This window comes from Haemaphysalis longicornis, unplaced genomic scaffold (assembly GCF_048455015.1).
Source record: "Haemaphysalis longicornis isolate Haplotype H1 unplaced genomic scaffold, Haemaphysalis longicornis Haplotype H1 scaffold_10, whole genome shotgun sequence".
Taxonomy (NCBI): Eukaryota; Metazoa; Arthropoda; class Arachnida; order Ixodida; family Ixodidae; genus Haemaphysalis; species Haemaphysalis longicornis.
The window spans coordinates 56,790,511-56,808,604 of record NW_027526204.1 but is presented as its reverse complement, the minus strand read 5'-3'; the positions used below and the strand labels follow the sequence as shown (position 1 = coordinate 56,808,604).

The 18,094-nt window shown below is 43.6% G+C and overlaps 1 protein-coding gene across 1 annotated transcript; it reads right to left on the bottom strand.

The window, feature by feature from the left end:
- Window positions 1-2,005: 2,005 nt before the first annotated feature.
- Window positions 2,006-17,867, bottom strand: LOC144158579 (uncharacterized). The gene is made up of 6 exons (XM_077689558.1): window positions 17,429-17,867; window positions 13,738-13,890; window positions 13,616-13,678; window positions 6,885-6,935; window positions 5,759-5,885; window positions 2,006-3,089 (listed from the first exon to the last, which is right to left on the bottom strand). The coding sequence occupies exons 2-6, from the start codon at window positions 13,871-13,873 to the stop codon at window positions 2,327-2,329; spliced, it is 1,140 nt and encodes a 379-aa protein (XP_077545684.1). The 5' UTR covers window positions 13,874-13,890; window positions 17,429-17,867; the 3' UTR covers window positions 2,006-2,326.
- Between the last annotated feature and the right edge of the window lie 227 nt (window positions 17,868-18,094).

The window sequence follows — 18,094 nt, the reverse complement described above, 5'->3', positions numbered from 1 at the left end:
ATTTCTCGTTGCGAATCAGCGCAACGGGTTCCCGGTAACTACTTTGTTTTGTAAACTGAACATCGCCTTTGTCTTGGCATTTAATTCTTGAGGATTGGTTAAAAAATGAAATTCTGTGCATTTAGTTTTTTTTCGGGAAGGGGGGGGGGAGCGGGAGGGGGGGGGGCTGCCAACGTTGCAAGAGCAGCGAGAAGAGAACGCATGTAACGGCAACAGCCAAACTATGGTTATCAGTATTACTTACAATCGAAACTACACTAGGCGTCGTGTTCTGTAGCGGTGACAAAGCAGCACGTATTTTCAAAACTGATTAACCCCCCTTTGGTCTGGGTTTTTCCAGGAATTGTGGATCGCCTTTTTCAAAATTGTATTGAAAGCAAGCATTGTGGAAAAAAAAAAAAACAGCGAGTCATGGCACACACCCCTCACACATGTGGGCAACAATGTGCATTATATTACGCGTTTTCTCCTCTTTCTTTAACGTAGGTCCACCTTAAGAGGTTAAGACGTGACCATATTAGGCATTTGGTTATGCTGAGAGAGACACGTTTCTGGACAAGGTGATTCATGTCGGATTTGAAAATGATATATATGAAAATGACACACGAAATGCCACATGATAGACGCAAACTCACAACTGCTTAATTTTGCCGAAAAATCCCCCCTAAATACTCTTGCGCATCTATAGAAACGTATTTTAAACGATGCGTAAAATTAGCAACTCAGTGTAAACGACGACTGTCCAAAAATGTTATTTATTTTAGAAAAGGTACGGGAAGAACACGATCACACAGGCGCTTGCGGGTGTAAAATACGTGTCCGGTAATGTATGGGCGATAGCGCACGGGTCGTGTGCAGTGTAAATGTTTTTGTTTGTTTGTTCTTTCTATAAGGACACAGCGCAATTTTACAAGGGTGTGGAATTTGCACGCGCATGCACAGGTCTTGTCGCTTCTTACCCGTTTCGCGTACTAAACTTTTATCCTTTAAATAATCACCACGCCACCTTCAAAAAGCACCCTTCGACGTTCCCGAAACGGTAGGCGACTGCACTCATCAATAAGAAAAGTGCAATGTGTGGAAGCAATGTTTATAACACGTTTCACACTCAAGCGGTGACCAGGGTGAAGATGTTTCGTGGAATTAAACCAGCGCATTAACCCGCAACGGCCGCTGATTATTGCGTTTCTAGAAAAAATGCGCAAGCAGAGGTAACTAGTCATTGCTTACTGCCAAACGAGCACACATATTGGTTGTTTTGTCGTGTGCAGCACGCGTCTTGACCCGCACGCAACGGGAAGAAGCAGACGACGCGAGAGCGCCATCCACACTAGGAGCGGTTCGTCCCGCCGCCGCCAGGGGCCGACTGTGTTCGCGCTCGGGGCGAATATTCACGCTTCACAGAAACTTCATTAGTAGGGTTTTATAACCAAAAAAAATTATAGTGCTAATCATCACTAGAGCGAATTCTTAAATGATACACCTGTAGTTTCTGACTAAACTCTTCTAGAGATACTCGAGCCTTAAGGCTTTGCTTCATTGTTCCACCGTGCGTAAGGCCGAGGCATATTTTTAGTGATGATTTTGCCACAAAAAGAGCACATTGGCTTTCCCACAATATGCGATCATATTTGAATTAAGTTTGTGTGCCATTGCACACTATTTGCAATTACTTTTGTCACTGTGGAAAAATCTATTGAACTAGCAAGTTTCTTTTTAGCAACCCTTTTCAACACATGATTCAAAGGCTTTGTGCTAGTATGCAATTTGACAACTGGATGAGGGTGAGGGAAGCTTTTCTTTGGTAGATGCTAGTAACACTGGCATCATAGGTAGCATTCAATCTTATATGCTAAGAAGCTGTTGTTTTGAAGCAAAGCACGTTAGACATAAGCTGCAAACATGGGGATTTTTTTAATGTTTAAAATCTCGTAATACACCAAGCACACTTAATGGAAAATGTGGCCTACAAGACAAAACAGCATTTCACCAGAATGCAACTATATGATAAACAAAACTTTACTGCAAGGTAGACCTTTTGGAACAGATATGACACAGTTTATTATTGGTAATGAAGTCTTGTTGCGAAAGTATAGACAAATGAAGCAGCGAAGAGGGTCACAAAAATCGCAAAAACAACAGGGCTACAAGTAGTGCTTTCACCAAAGTGCAATCTTTCATGACTAAGCCATGGTTTCTATAAATTAAGCTCTTCTGACAGGAGCTAGGCACAGGGCTTGTCACCAGAGTGTAACCTTTTATGAATTACTAGGTTGCATCAATCGCTAAAGCTTTTCTGACAGATGTTGCAAATGTAGCGCTTCACCTAAGTGTGGGATCTTTCATGCTGAACAAGGTAGGATTTTTCAGTAAAGGTCTTCTGACAGACGCTACACATATGGGGCCTCTCACCAGAGTGCGATCTCATATGCCTAACCAGGTCACTTTTTCTAGCAAAACTCTTCTCACAGATGCTACACACATGAGGCCTCTCGCCTGAGTGCCATCTTCGATGGCTAAGCAGGCAATCTCTGTTAGCAAAACTCTTCTCACAGATCGTACAAACATGGGGCCTCTCACCAGAGTGCAATATTTCATGCTTAACCAGGTGACTTCTTCGAGTAAAGCTCTTCTGACAGATGCTGCACTCGAAGGGCCTTTCACCAGAGTGCAATCTTTCATGCGCAACTAGGATCCATCTTTCATTAAACCCTTTCTTACAAATCCTGCACCTGTGGGTCTTCTCATCTGAGTGGGATCTTTCATGCCTAAGCAAGGAATTTTTTAGCACAAAACTCTTCTGGCACATACCACACACATATGGTTTTTCGCCAGAATGAGATCTTTCATGAGAAACAAGGCTATCTCGTTTATGGAAACTCTTCTGACAGATAGTGCAAACGTAGGGGGGCTCGCTGGTGTGAGCTCTCATGTGAACGGTAAGGTTGCATTTTCTAGAGAAGCCTTTCTCGCAAACAGGGCAGATGAACTGCATCTTGTTTGCACACAGTTCAACATGAGTTGTTTGGTGGTTATGCTGTTCACAGGGCAGGCAGGAACAAAGGTTCTCTCCAAACTGCATTTCCCCACTGTCAATAGAAAAAACCGAAATGGGAAAAATAAGACGAACGGTTAAACAAAATTGCAAAGAAATACCAGTGGAGAAACCCAAAGGGAAACTGCTTGACTTAAGATCAGTTTCTCGGCCAATAAAGGAATTTTGTTCGAGCCAACATTCTCACAGTGTACACAGCTAGGAGGGCGCAAAGACTCTGCAAAAAACAGCGGCATGCACCTTAAAAGCATCACCGATTGCGAAAAGTGAGTGCTGTTGTCAAGATTAACACGAATAATGCCAAAATGGTCGCTATTGTAATGCCAAATTCTCGTTACCATTGCTGAGAATTAGACACCTCTGGGTTGATGTAGAATGTGAACCCTGCAAATGTGTGCTTGCTTTGTAACTTAATACATGATGTTAGAAGCAGCAGGGAGCTTTTGACAATGTGGCATTAGAAAACTTTAGTTGAGAGGGGTATCAAAAAAACTCCTAAGTATTGGCAGCCAGTTCTGATATAGCCCTACACATTTTTATGTTTTTATCTACAATGCCATTTCTGGTATTACAGTGAAGAATACACACATTAAAAATATACAATGCAGGCAAAAAAAAAAGACAGGTTAACAATGTACAGTCTGGAATAATAACCGCATGCCCACTTCTTCACAATGGCTTCACAAATGCTTTGTTATGAATAATGCTCAGTGTTATAGAGAGCGTGCAACACCTGAAGAAGGCAGTGTGCATAGCCATGGTAGCGCTACCACCGGCCACCCTGGCGTGCCGTAGTGAGAGAGCTTTGCCGCAGGCGTCTGCTTGACCGGCATTAGGCACGGCAAACAGTGCAATCCAACTGGCTGGATTTCGGCGCGTCAACTCTTCTGGATTTTTCATTAGATCCAATGAAGAAACGGGTGTCAAAATTCATGACAGCAAGCATGTTTTCGATGTGTTGGATGAACATTACGGTGCACAGAGCACCGTTGACAATTGTCGCTTCATATGCCCAGCAGGCGTAAACAAGAAGGCTTACGTCATCATAATTCATGCGTGTAATGATGTTTATTTCACTTTAGCAGCCTCCTTTTCAATTATGAAATGGTAATGCAACAGATTGACGCAAGTATCCGATCTATCTTTGTCTAGCGAATACAAATGGTCCTTACTGCATTTTTGTAAGTGTGGACTAGCACATGCTTTCTTCATAAAGAGCATACTTCTGTGCTTATTACAGCCAGATTAATGAATTCAGCGTTTAGCTGCTTGACATGCTCCACAAAAGAAATGTTTACTCTGTGTAGACGCCACGTTGAAAGACCCGTCTACCGTGTTTTCGAGTGTCCCATTTTGCAGTATTTCGCAGGGTTCACGTTTCTCGAGGTGTAAGCATTGACCTTTCGCTGTCTATGTAAAAAGTTTAACCAGCCTCTTTTAACATCTCTCTTCTTTACCTTTCACGCTTAACTTGTTAAATCTTTTACATTAGGACAGACAGTAAGTAGAAACCTGTACACAGAGCTCCCAGCCAATCAACCAGATGCGGAAAAGGTAGAGTTGTGTGAATATTCGAAACTTCGCATACTTCGCGCATACCAATTCAATCCTCAGCACGGATTTACCATTGAAAATATTTGAAGTTTGAAGAATAAAAATAATTTTGGAGCACGTACATGCCAACTGAAGGTTCACTGCACAGCATGCTTTTACGGGCTAGCTTTTTTGCGTCTTGCCAAAACTTTTTAAAATGCCTAACACATCTGAGCACAAATATATTCAAATGTAAAAACAAAAATAAGCAGCGTTGGTTTGCTATTAGTGTGCAGTAAGGCTCTGCTTGTTCTTCATTAAGCGCACTGACAAAAAACGAAACAAATCATGATCACCAAACATGAAATGACGAGTGCTGAACTCGTCTGCTTATATTTCTTTTACTCGAATCACCGGCACAGGTGACTTCATTGGCATGCGCTGTTGCTAGTAAACGAAAGTTTGTACAGCTGACCAATAAATACGGTGGCTTGCAGCGAGTGATAGCAAACTGCTACGATTAAAAAAAAACCAATCCTCGCAGTACAGACACAACAGCAGGCAACAGTGACGCTCGCAGTCACCAACCTAATGCACGCTCATTCGATCAACTGGGAATGGCTGATGAGATTCACAGACATGCAAATCATTAGCTGATAAGAAGTAATGAAGGAAACAGACTGAGCTTCCATAACAGATGTCTCTAACTATCCTACGCCTTTTTTGGTAGGCCAGAGGGAAAATCATAGGCACATATAATGGCGACCTTGGATCCATTGATGCCATACTGCCAGCGAAGTAGGCACTGCATATTCTGGTCCACTTTGACTGCGGCCATTCGGTTGCATCAGCTCTATGTAAAAAATTACGATCGCACACACGGACGAAATGTCAACAACCACTAATTTCACGCGGCGCCCACAGCGTATACGTAGCGTTCACTAATCCTGAAGTCACCGCTGGGTTGAAAACTGCAAAAATTTTGTTTCCCATGAGAAATTTGCAAAATAATGTTGTACACAGTTCATGACGCAAAAGTTCGTATGCGACAACACAGTCGCTGTCCCTCGGTAAGAACCTCTGGGCTGTCTGCTTCGCTGCCCACGACGTAGTGTGGGAAGTACCCACAAGGGCAGTGCAAGCCACAATATTGCAAGCATTGCAACCCACCTTGTGTTGCCAGAATGTTGGTCGCAGAAGCCAATGTGAAGGCGAGCCTCCACCGCAATGTCTCCACCATCTTGTAAAGAAGCGAATTTCATTGGGGCACAAACTTGGGCGTTGTCCTCATGCAGAACTGAAAAGATAAAATGTAAAGGCTGCTGAAAGCATTGAAGATTATGCAAACCCTCTGGAAGAAGCCATACATGGACACACTCATGATATTTTGCCTACAAGTTACACTTGGTGATACTAGAGAATTGTTAACTGGTTCAGGAAATGTTTCTTTATGCAGCAATTAAGGCATGATTGCTGACAACAAATTCTTGCATTGTCTAAAAACAAGTTTGATGGATGGGGTCATGCAAATTGTCGCACCAAATGGATAAAGTACGACTTCTGATGCAGCTACCCTTGGCAGTGGTTCATTACACACAAGGAAATAGGATTATTTTTGTCACATTTGAATTTCCCTGAAAATTTAATTCAATGGTAGTCTATGATATTGCTTGAACATTATAGGTACTCCATTAAATCGTGACATTTTGCATAAAAAGTGCTTCAACAGCGGAAATAATATTATTTGTAGTATGGTTTTTTGGCAGGTGCGCTGATCGACCAGTGTAACTGGTGCATCGTTTTAGGGTCTCCAAACATATAACACAGAAATCCAATGCACGGCATACTCCCTTCTCTCCTATAACTTATACATAGAAAAGAAGACTGTACGTTGCGCTTTTCTGAAAAGCAACTCGTTTCGTCATAAGAAATGCGAGGTAGAGAAAAAACATCCAGCTCACGTTCTTATCACGTCTTGCTGGCCTAAGGCGAATTTTTTCGATTCCTGTGGAATCTATTGCTCTGGAGACTAAGAAATGCAACAATGATGGTTCAAAACACAAAGTTAAAACTGTAGCAGCAGCACTGATGCAAAAAAACGAGATAAAGACCATGCCTTTGTTTTTAAGTGGTTTTCGGTAAAGTGATGATACACAAATGACTGAAAGGTAGGTTGCGCTGTGGTCGGATTTGTGCGTGTTTTATTTATAGTTCGGTACCGCTTATATCCGAATTTTCGCGGCTCGTGCAGTACGCATTACAAGTGGTCTACACTGGAATGCTAAAAAAAATTCACCAGTCTCCGAAAATGCCGCTGGAATCCGTTGCCACTGTTGCTCGTGTATTCCTGCATGTGAGGAAAGCACGTTGTTACTGGAACCCTCTCGGAGGTTGCACACGCAGCACATATGCACAGTCATTAGGTTACCACAATGATGAGGGGTGGCTATGCATTTGTTGGAAACAAATTACTAATAGGGGAAATTTGACGTAATAATAATGAGGCAGCACCCAATCACTTTTTGCAAATGAAGAACACAAGCCAAGTCCCTTTAAAGGGACAGTGAAGTGAATTTGTCAAGCTCCCGTTTTTGCTTGCACTGCGTAGACTGGCTCAAATTAGCACACTTTTCATCGTTTATCCGGTTGACAAATCGGTAATTATTTTACAAAGCGCGAAAGAAGAAAAACTACCATGCGCGGTTTGTGGCGGCCGCACCAACTAAGGCTGTGACGTTGAGAGGAGGGGCGCCGTGATTGGACGATGCCCAAGGTTAGCAATCACACAAGTTTCGGTTTCGGTTTCGGTTCTGTAAAACATAACCAATGGCTTTGTTGGATGGGCATTCTCAATATCTCAGTAATCATCGTACCGCGCTTCTGCCATGTTGTCGGCTGTAAAATGCACAAGATAAGCCTCCCAGGACGGCTTGTAGTCGTAGCATTCACTAGCCGAGACCTACGCAGTGCATGAACGCCCTCCGCGTACCCGCAGACGCCCAAATGTCATGCGCTTTTCCCCCATATTTGGAGCTTGCCTCCCTCATGCCTGTATCGTAAAAAGCGTGCTCGCACCAGGCCAAGGGTGTGTTCATTCTGGCCTGTGCCCACTGCCTGCAAGCAGTCGGTGCTTATGGCAACAGCACGCCAACGAGAACTCGCTAGCGCGCCAGTGCCAGCCTGCGTGCGTTTTGTGAACTAGTTCGTGTAGCCATGAACGTTGCGGCCCCAAAAAAGGTGAACTCAATATAGAAAACATCGGCGGAAAACAAAAAAGTTAACATACAAAAAAATAAAAAGCACGTACCCGCGGGGATTCGAACTCGTGACTCGCAAAACATTTACGGTGAAGTCCTAGCGCCCCAGACTGCTAGGCTACGGAGCGGGACGCGGAAGCCTTGCTAATATAGGGTATATATTGTACAACCGGTTTACACTTTTATTTAGTTTTGGCATTTCAAGCCGCTTAGGTGACTATTTGTTGTACTGCGATCGTGCAGTAAGCGTCGCCCGAGTTTCCACAGTAGCTCACGTCTAGCAATTGCATTTCGTAGACGGAAAAGCGTTCGCAGATGCGTAGTCGTGCTGCTGACCGCTGTGCTTGTTCGCCCAGCGCAAAAAAGTGCTTCCCGCGCCCTAGTTTTACGCTGTACGGTAAAAATATCAGTTGATTTTATTTGCTTAGTACCTATATTGACTTTGCTGACTCTTCTCCCGCCTTCAAGAGGCCTTATATTTTCCTACTGGCGTACCAGTCAGCGAAGCGTCGCATGTGCAGCGCTTGTGTGAAGCGACCTTGACTTGGAGCTAGATACAGTGTACAAACAAACCAAGTAAAGAAAGGCACATTCTTCCATTCACAAACGTGTCCTGGCTTCGTTTCAACTAAGCGAACGAATTGCGACCAAGCAATGTTTTTTTAACCTCCTTGATTGCGACGACCCGCCGGCGGCCGGCGGACGAAACGCTGGGCCGACTGACTCTGTCGGCCGGGGAGCCGTGCAGTAGCGCAGCCGTGGCGCAGCCAATTTCCAGCTCATCCCCTCCAGACGTCACACGAAAACGCCACAGAAAATGGGCGAGCGTAAAGAGAGGAGGACAGCGTTTTCGAATTAGTTTTTCTACTAAATAAAATCGCGTAAACGCGCCTAGAGTGGTCGAAACATGGCCTGGGGACTCCGGACTACAATTTGCGCTAGTAATCCCGCAATGTTTACATATCACTTCAGTGTCCCTTTAATCGATAATCGGAAACATGAAAACTCATCATGCTCGCACACCTGGTGCATGAAGAGCAGGACAAAATGCATGAGCAGGACAAAATGCAAAATGCACCACTAACTTTAATATATGGTTGTCGTTCTTTGCATTACACTGGAGAATGCATCCCACATTTATTTCATGCAGCACATTAAATAAAGGAATGCAAGAATGCCTACACAAGCACGCTTTGCGCTAGACGGAAATGGAAATGATCCCTCAGCATGAAGGCACAGAATATCCGATATAGCCACATCGCACACTCGGAAGCTCCGATACGTTTGTAAGAAGCAATAAAATCTCATGTGCCATCCCCAAAAATCATCTTAGAGGTACAAGCCTTAAAAGTGACTAAAAGGACAAAATACAAGTTTGGTTCATTAAATAGACAGCTTCGTCCCAAAAACAATACCAATTTATTGCACACACTGAACAAACAACGGAGATAATGTTATGAGGTGGCAGAAGTGATGAGGCAATCCGTGGTTGATATAGCCTCATCGCTTCCACAAAAATGTTGACTGATTGATTGTAGAGTTTAACGCGTTGACACTACACAGGCACCGACACTACCAGCATTCCCATGGTTATGGTTACAATCTAGCACAGCTTTTGCGGTGGTATTTGCACACACCTGCATGGACGTTCAATGATAATTCAGTTTAGACAGTGGGCTTCTGACAACTGTAGCAGGTTTTAGGACCATGCTCCGTGAAAACGTTTGTGAAATCGAACTCCCACAGAAAAAATTTCCCATGAAACATGCACCGTCGCTCCACAGCCGTGCTCACGACCAAACCCTACCGGATGGTGCTCATATATGCAACTTCCAGGGGTGAGACAGCTGAATCAGATTTGGGAGCAGTTTTTGGGGCAGTGAAATCTCGATTTTAGAGCAGAACATTGATTTAAAGCAAAACAACATTTTTTTATGTCACCTTAAGAGCTTAAAAAATAAAATTTTTGGCCACTAGGGGGAGGGAGAAAGGGGGGAACCGTGCACTTTTTAATCGGTTTTGAACATAACACTGAAACAACCTATCAATGAAGTTTTTCCTGCCAGAGTATCACAGGGTACAACCAGCACTACCTTTTTACAGATCATTTTTAAATTCTTAGGCTCTATGATTGGGTAGCGTTTACGGCCGTTGAAGATATCGAATTGAAAAACTAAGCAATCGTAAGTCATTTTTATTGTCATGTGAATGCCAAAATTATTTTGTAATCCCAGACTCGGCTTTGCACACAAGTGTTGAGCCATAGAAAAAGTAGCGCAAAACGAGTTGACAGTCGCACCCCACCAGCTTTCCCATTCCAATCCCCAAGGAGCATGTTCACCACGATCGTAAAATGAGTAACGTTGGTATGTTTAGCCTCATTCCTTTTTGCATTAAATTTCACTTCAGATAGATGAACCACTATTACTAGCGTGCAATAATAGCACAACCTGCTATCGGACACTGCTGGAACATTTTGCGGTGATGTAGCCTGCGCCGCCACTTCTACAGTGTTGATCATCCCATTGCCGCTGCTCGCGAGCTCGCTGCCAAAGGCAGCAATAACTCGGCGTTTTATAACACTGCAATGAGTCCGAAATCTGACTTCAGGACGCACCGTGCCTCACGCTCAAGGCCCATACACGGCGAATTCACGGGCACCGCATTGGTTTTAATGAACTCCCATCTTTCGAGCCGCGCAACTTTTCGCAAGAGATCGAACGGCTCAATGTAAACCCAGCCACCCCCCTAGCCAAAAACATTGGAGAAATAAGCGACGAGCACTCTGCCTGAACCCTGAGCAACTGCTTCTCCCGAAGGCCATGTTTTCGAATCTTCACCACACCAAGATGGCAGTGCCCAGTAACGTCGTTCTGGAGATTTGGCACTCCGAAAATTGCCATTTTTTTCATCAACTTAGACAAGTAATTTGTGCCTCAGCACATATAAGTATTTTTCTACAGAACTTTGCAATCGTTTTCAGCAGGAAAACTTTAAAAACTCACGGAATATACCATGTGGCTCCCGACATTGGGAATTTAAAAAGAACGATCTTGGGGACAATTTTATGCTTCCTTTTTATTAAATGATCAATAAAATAAACCTGTTCAAACAGCAGGACCTTGGAGGTGCTCACATAGAAACTGACGGGAGCGTTAATATCCTTGGCTCTCAGACTGTTTTGGAGCAGTTCGGTGCAATTTTTGCAATTTTCAAGCTTTTGGAGCAGACTGGTGCAGGAGAACAACTTGTATCAAAGCTGCACAATATGCGCAGCTGTCTCACCCACGCACTTCCCTTCACCACAAAAACACGACGGAAAAGTGTATGCCTGTCATGAAGGAACACATCCTTCCAGGTAATAAAGCCGGTCAGATTCGTATGAATGCTGCACATTAGTCACGCGATATGTGATCAAAGGTACGGGACAGACCGTAAGGCAGGAGAAATGACAAATGCAATGATGAAATGCAGACAGACATTTTCGAATGCTGCTGCAATGCCAACCAAGATGTTTTCGCAGTAACATACGAAATCGTCCAGCCGTCATCACCGTTACACACAACGTTAGTTCACACATGATTAGGCAGTGGGATGAGCTGCTTTTGTAAGCCACACCTTTCTATAGCGAGCATTATAATGGGGCGTAACACAATACTCGAGCGCAACCTTTACAGTTCGCAAAACACAATCCCTTCAAGTAAATCTATCACACAGTATGGTGTAGACAGCCACTTTACAACCATATTTCTAGGCAGTGGAGCGTCATCATGATTGGCAGTCCTGCAAGCACACGTACCAAAGATGCCCGATAGCTTTTTAGTGGGTGATTAAAAGTGACGTCTGACAGAGTTCCTGAAGATGCACACATGATGCACTCATCATGTGTGTATCATGTGTACACACCATCAGAACCAACTACTACCGCTAAACAGCACTCACTCAGAATGAGCCATACTCACAGAACTGATACCAACAAGTCCTGCCAAGGACAATACAGCGCCCTTCAACTAACACATGCTCAAACATATAGAGATGGCCCCCATCTCACGCCACATGGACAAGAAAAACTTTATCTTGACGAGTGATTAGAGTGGCATTTTATTCAAAGAAAGTTGTAAGAGCCCCACCAAAAATATTACAGATGCAGGCAACAAAGAACCGATGTGTGCAATAGTGTATACAAATGTCAAAGAGGACCAATGATTTATACTTAAAGACTGTACCATTCCGCAAGCACCTAAAATGCTAGCCATAGCTCTCCCGAAAAGCCAAACAACCAGCCCCACCATGCTCGCAATTGTCTACATGGACTTCAATGGTCCGGCTGAGCATGTCGGTGCCCTGAAACCTCACCCCCCATAATATAGACTGTTCCTTCACAGCAAGCTGGAGTACCCACCCCCATCCTCCATTAGAGAAGTACAAAGGATACCCAGACAAGCCCAAACAAACACAGCACACCCATCGACGTAGTTACACTGCCTAAGACATGGGACTACCAGCCCACCATCCCAGCACAGCCACTGGAACACCATACTTAACCAAGATCATATCCTGTGGAAATGCACAAACACCTCAGCACTGACAACAGATCACACAAACGAGTGACTGGCTACCACCTGCAATCCCCAAGATCAACAAGAACTGATGGTTTTCATTTGGAGTGCTACCAGCAGCTGCCTGGATGGAAGCGGCTCATAGCTGCCACCTTCATCAGCTATAATACTTTACTGCCACTCTCTCGTGCTGAACTGTAACACCAGTGGTGCAATTCAACTTGTGGCACTTCAGTTTTTATTCCAAGTAACCAGATGCTAGAAAATCGGTGTAGAATTTGGGTTAAACTCCAGTAAAATCGATAGCCCTACGGAATTCGCTAGCTGAGCAATACTTACATTAAAGCGTTTCATTAGTGAAGGTTTTGGTACGTATTAGCAAGAAAAAATGCTAAGAGGCAATGCAATATGCATGTCAGAACTAAATACAGAAAACAAAAAAATTCCACCTGGTATTAGAATCACCCCCGCCACTGAGTGTTGCACTCCTGAAGTTCCAGACTGGTGAACCAATGTGGCACAAATTAATGCCACCCGAATGCCGCATACATGACGCTACTGCGCATCTCTTTACAATGTGTGCCAAAGTGAACATGTAAAAATACGGCATTGCTGGCACACAAATTGAGAATATTTTTGCGTAACACTAGTAGAAAAGCTTCCTTCGATCTTTCATTAGTATATGGTCACCAGTGACGGCACTACTCAAGACAGAAAAAGCAATAGAAAATGTTGGCTTGCCTTGAACAGTTTCAGTTCACCCGTCCCAAAGGTGTTTCTTGAACCTATGCTTTGTATTTAAAGCGAACACTTCAGTTGATTTAATTTAATATTATCTAGATTAACTTCGACAACTGTCGTCACACAATTTGTTTTCGAACATTTTCTGCCAGTGTACCGTCATATTACAAGGAGTGCATGAGTGACTTCATCCATAAAAAATGCACTCAGTATAGCGGAACACCTTATAAGGGAGCCTAACCATTCTATACTTTAGTCTACTAAGGTATTTAGGCAATGTCTACCACTCCCTGCAGTGTTCCTTGAGAATCCCATATGAAAGAATCACCATAGCTTCCAAACGCTATGTGCCAACAAAAAAAATGATACAAAAATTAGCCCCAGTGCACATGACAAGCAATACATTTTGTGTGAGTGGGCTGACTGCTCTATACTAGATTTATAGATGCAAGAAAACACCAAACTCTAACCTGGAAATTCCGCTGCTGTTTGAGAGCTTGCACTCTTGAACAATATAAGACCGCACTGTGTACCTGAAAAGAAAAGTCACACCCAGTAACACTTGGAGAGTACCAGTTGAGTAGAACAGTACCTATGGCATTCGAGGTAATGGCTGCCTGTGTTTCTTGGCTTCTGCAGGATACATTCCGGTTGTGGGCTGCATGTGTAGGTATTGTCACAATGTAATTCTCCGACATTGATGATGTTGCATGTGCCATGCTTGACATCAGTGTTGCAGTATCTCCTGAAAAGAAAAAGCAGAACCAACAGTAAATTCATAGTAAACACAAAAAAGAGCTGCAATAAACCAATTAATTATTACATAAAGAAAAATGGCTTGCATACAATTCAGCCCACCAGGCATGCCTTAAGCAACCAGATAAAAAGCTCAGCAAAATAGCTTTTATATTACGCAAAATATACCTGTTATTTTATTTTTTCAAATACCTACGACACCCAACTTCGAAGGTTCAAGTGGGGGGTTAAAAAATGGTACAGAGGATGAAAACCTTAAAGAAAATACAAACAAGTAAAATACTGAATCCATTCTGTGTGTACCAATTTCTGCAAACGTGAGGAAAAGAAGTTATACCAAGAAAAAAAAGGAAGCACACAAAGAAATTGACATCACCCACACGAAAAAAATCGTGATAAACATTTTCATATTTATATCCAACACCATCAGATGGGTTGTTTGATTCATGTGTGGTCTTTGGAAAGGAAAAGTTTAAATTGGTATTTATTTAGCATTGCTACTGCTACGAGACATTTGATACACATGTGCTGTGAGTGGGATAACCATCAAAGTGGGAAGACGAAGGCACTGACAGGGACGTGCATGTAGTTCAGTCCCTCGCTTGCACGGTGCTCTCTTCTAATGTGCCTTCTATAACCACCAACTAGGTATGTAAAAACACTGCTATATAAACCGGTGTACCTCTCATCACTATTAGCAAACATTGGGCCTCTTCGATTTACAGTCTCGGGCTCACCGCGGACTCCCCGAGAAGCAGTCCAACATTCGATTTTCCCGTGTATCCCTATGGCTTCGGGGAATCCTCGGACTACCCGCGGGCAGCCCGCGGGGAGCCAGAAGTGGAAAATCGAAGAGGCCCATTAAGGGATAGCTCCATGTGGCAGGACACATAGTTCCAATCTTTGATCTTCTCTTTATTAGGCCGGTGGCACCAAAAAAATATGAAATAGTTTAAATCTTAATAATTAGTGCCTGCCCCAAATTAAAGGCCAGCCAAAATGTTTGTAAACATCCTAGGAGAGTTTAGTAAAACCGTAGCTTTGGGATGCTAATTGTGCATCACATTTAGGAACCCCCTGAAATGTGCCTATTTAAGTGCGCTTATGGCAAGTGCACTCGGGCTCCCCTAATGATACTCTGACTGTGTGCTGCGAAACGCTGAAATAAAGTGCCCTTGGCCATGTCAGTGGCGATAGCCGGTGTAGATATTACATAAAGTTACTTGAAATTCCCACTCTTTATCACGTGAAACACAATGTAAACACTTAGTTCTGTTTACATTGTTCAACACAGCGACCGGAAGCTCTCACAAGTCCACAAAAAATGCCAACAGGACGAGCGAATCCTGGCGGTCCTATCCTCACTGTTATTCGTAGCACCGCAAATCGCAGCAGCATTACCATCAAGGGAAAATTATCAAAATGCATGGATTATAACAGAGACACAACCACAGAGCCACAATAAACAAACTGTGCGAATACCGCAGAGAACGACCGCCAAAGAACAACACCCCACCAGGCAGCGCTGGCACATCGTTGGGCAAGACATTATTTTCTTGTTTTTCGTTGGTGCTTCTCGTTTTGTAAAAATAATTCAACAATATAACCATAATTAACATTCACACAACTTATAGTCATCTAACCATTTGTTGTTGTACGTTAATTTTCACGATTTTTCAGACCCCTGCTGACGAGACAATTCACTCGGTGAGCCAGGCCAGGTAAAGTGCGTTTTGAGAACACACTGACCTTGTGTTCTATGGGAATTGTAATTTTCATTTGCCGGTTAGTGACTCCGGAATGACATTTTAGCAGAGTACACTCCGTAGAAGTGCATTTTAAATAGGAACATGTGACAGGGGCATTATTTTTAGGATCTAAAGCCTCCCAACTGCACTCCAAAATAAACACACATTTGAGAGTTAAAGCATTTTCTTTGGTTAAGTGGGGCCTGTTCAAACTTACCCTCTAAGGAGTTCAGTACACGGCTCACTGTCACCAAAGTATTTATTGTGGTCATTCTATGAAAGGTTGCTCAAAAAAAAAAACGCCAAGGTACTTCATCCCAACTTTAAGGTTTCGTCCTACAAGAAGTGATTCGGATCTACAATTTTGTTTTGTGAGGCGTACACTGTTCCGTTTTGAAAAGTTGCATATCATTTCCAAATGGTGCAACATAATTTAAACACCATTTCAGTCACTTTCGAGATTAGCTAAATGACTTCGCAATACATGCAGCAGTCATCTGCATACAATCTAATTCGACTGTATGCTTGCCAACTGGTGTCATTAATAAATACAACAAAACAGGGGGCCCTAGTACAGATCCCTGTAGGACTCCAGAGAACACACTGCTTTTAGCGAACTCACACCTTCCAGCACAAGATGCGCTTTGAGCGACTTCAGCTAAGGGAAAGAAATGTTTAGAGCAGACAGTTTATTACCCGTGCTACATGAGAATTTCAAAGGCCTTTGAGTCGAATGTCAGTTTTACTCAAATGACACCTTTGAGCTGCTACACGACGTTTTTCAGAGGCATTTGGATTAAATGCCATTTGAGTCAAAGGAGCACCACAATGAGCTTTGAGGATTTCAAAGGCGTTTGAAATGTGAACGGTCGTACTCTCTGGTGCAGTTTCTGCGAGCCGTAATTACAAAAACAATTATGTGTTAAAAGTGCACGATCATCATAGTTTTAATCTTATTTTTGTTCTGTATCACTTGTTCTATGATTACAAGGTAACTTGGTACTGTAAACACCAGCGGTGCGAAAATAAAAACTGGCTGTTAGTGGATGTTTTGTGTGCCTTGTAGATTATCATACTTGATCACTAATTGTTTTTTGCCCATTTTAACTCAAATTAAATTTTTGCCAAGAACAAAACAGGGCTGCATGGCGACTGTAAAGCATGGTGGGCGAACGCAGAAACTCTCAAGTGCCTTTGAGAATTGTCGCGTAGATTGGTGGAACTCCTTCCAGTTTGAATGGAATTTGAGATTTCGAAGGCTATTCGACTGAAACATTCTTTCAGACACTCATGAAGCAGAGGTATAAGTAACAATGAATTATGCGATGCAGCCTCGAAAGCTTCCTGAAAAACTAAAGATACACAGTCCACCTGCTATTCATGGTCAATGGAGGCAGCTAATTCATGATTGAATTCTAGTAGCAGAGAATCACTTTGAGAAAGCATGCTGTGGTGGAGAAAAAGTTGCTATCATGAAGGTTGCTGATTAAAATGTGGTTTTAATTTGGTGTAACACGTCCGTAATTCTTCGTTTGTGCTTGTCTCATGCTTTAACCCTTTCACTACCAATCCCGAGGTAACTTGGGGACCACAAACGCGCACCCTTGCAAGTCCCGTGCAGCCATTTTCTCTCCCTGCGACAACTCGTGCAAAAAAAAAAAATGCGCGCACGTCTTTCGAAATTCCCAGAGAGCTCAAATAAACACGAAACACTTTCAGGGAAAATTATATGCTACAGGTGAAGGGGAAGTTTCTCCACACGTGCTGCTTCGTACTCACCTCAGCAACGCAGCCACGGCACATCAGATGTGACCAAGAAAGGGAATTTACAATAGGTGTTGGTTGCCGGCTGCCGCTCCCTGTGCACGCCGTGCTACGGTGGGCAGATACGTGACGCGGAAAGAGGCGCTAGCTCAGGGCAACGTTAGCTCAGGGTGCGTGGATGTTCGTCTTGGCAGGCAGATGTTCCCCGGGCGTCTTGGCAGGCAGGCACACGCACCGATTTCTTCGCGCGAGGCTGTTGGCCACTGGCGCAAGCTCCTTTCTCGAACTGTGCTTCTCCACGCAACGACTTTCACACACGTGTGATCGCCAGCATTAAAATACCGCACAAAAACAAGGCGATGCACAGGACAACGACGAAACACGACCCCTACTTGGAATTTCACCAAAGGACGCTGTCTGTGTTAACGTGCTGTTCGACGCCCGCTCTTCTCGCATGCTTCTCGCACTCTTGTTGCTCTGTGGTGGAGCGCCGTCGTGGGATAGTGGCGCTGCATGCGTATGTGCTATGTTGACCAGTGGTTAAATAACTTTACTGTATATTGACGTCTGTCGCCTAGCGCACGTTCATGCTCGACCGTCGTCAACCGTCGTTCAACTTCATTGGGTAGGGTTTCTGATTTATTTTTACCAGCGTCTGGGGATTTTTTACAGCGCCCCAAA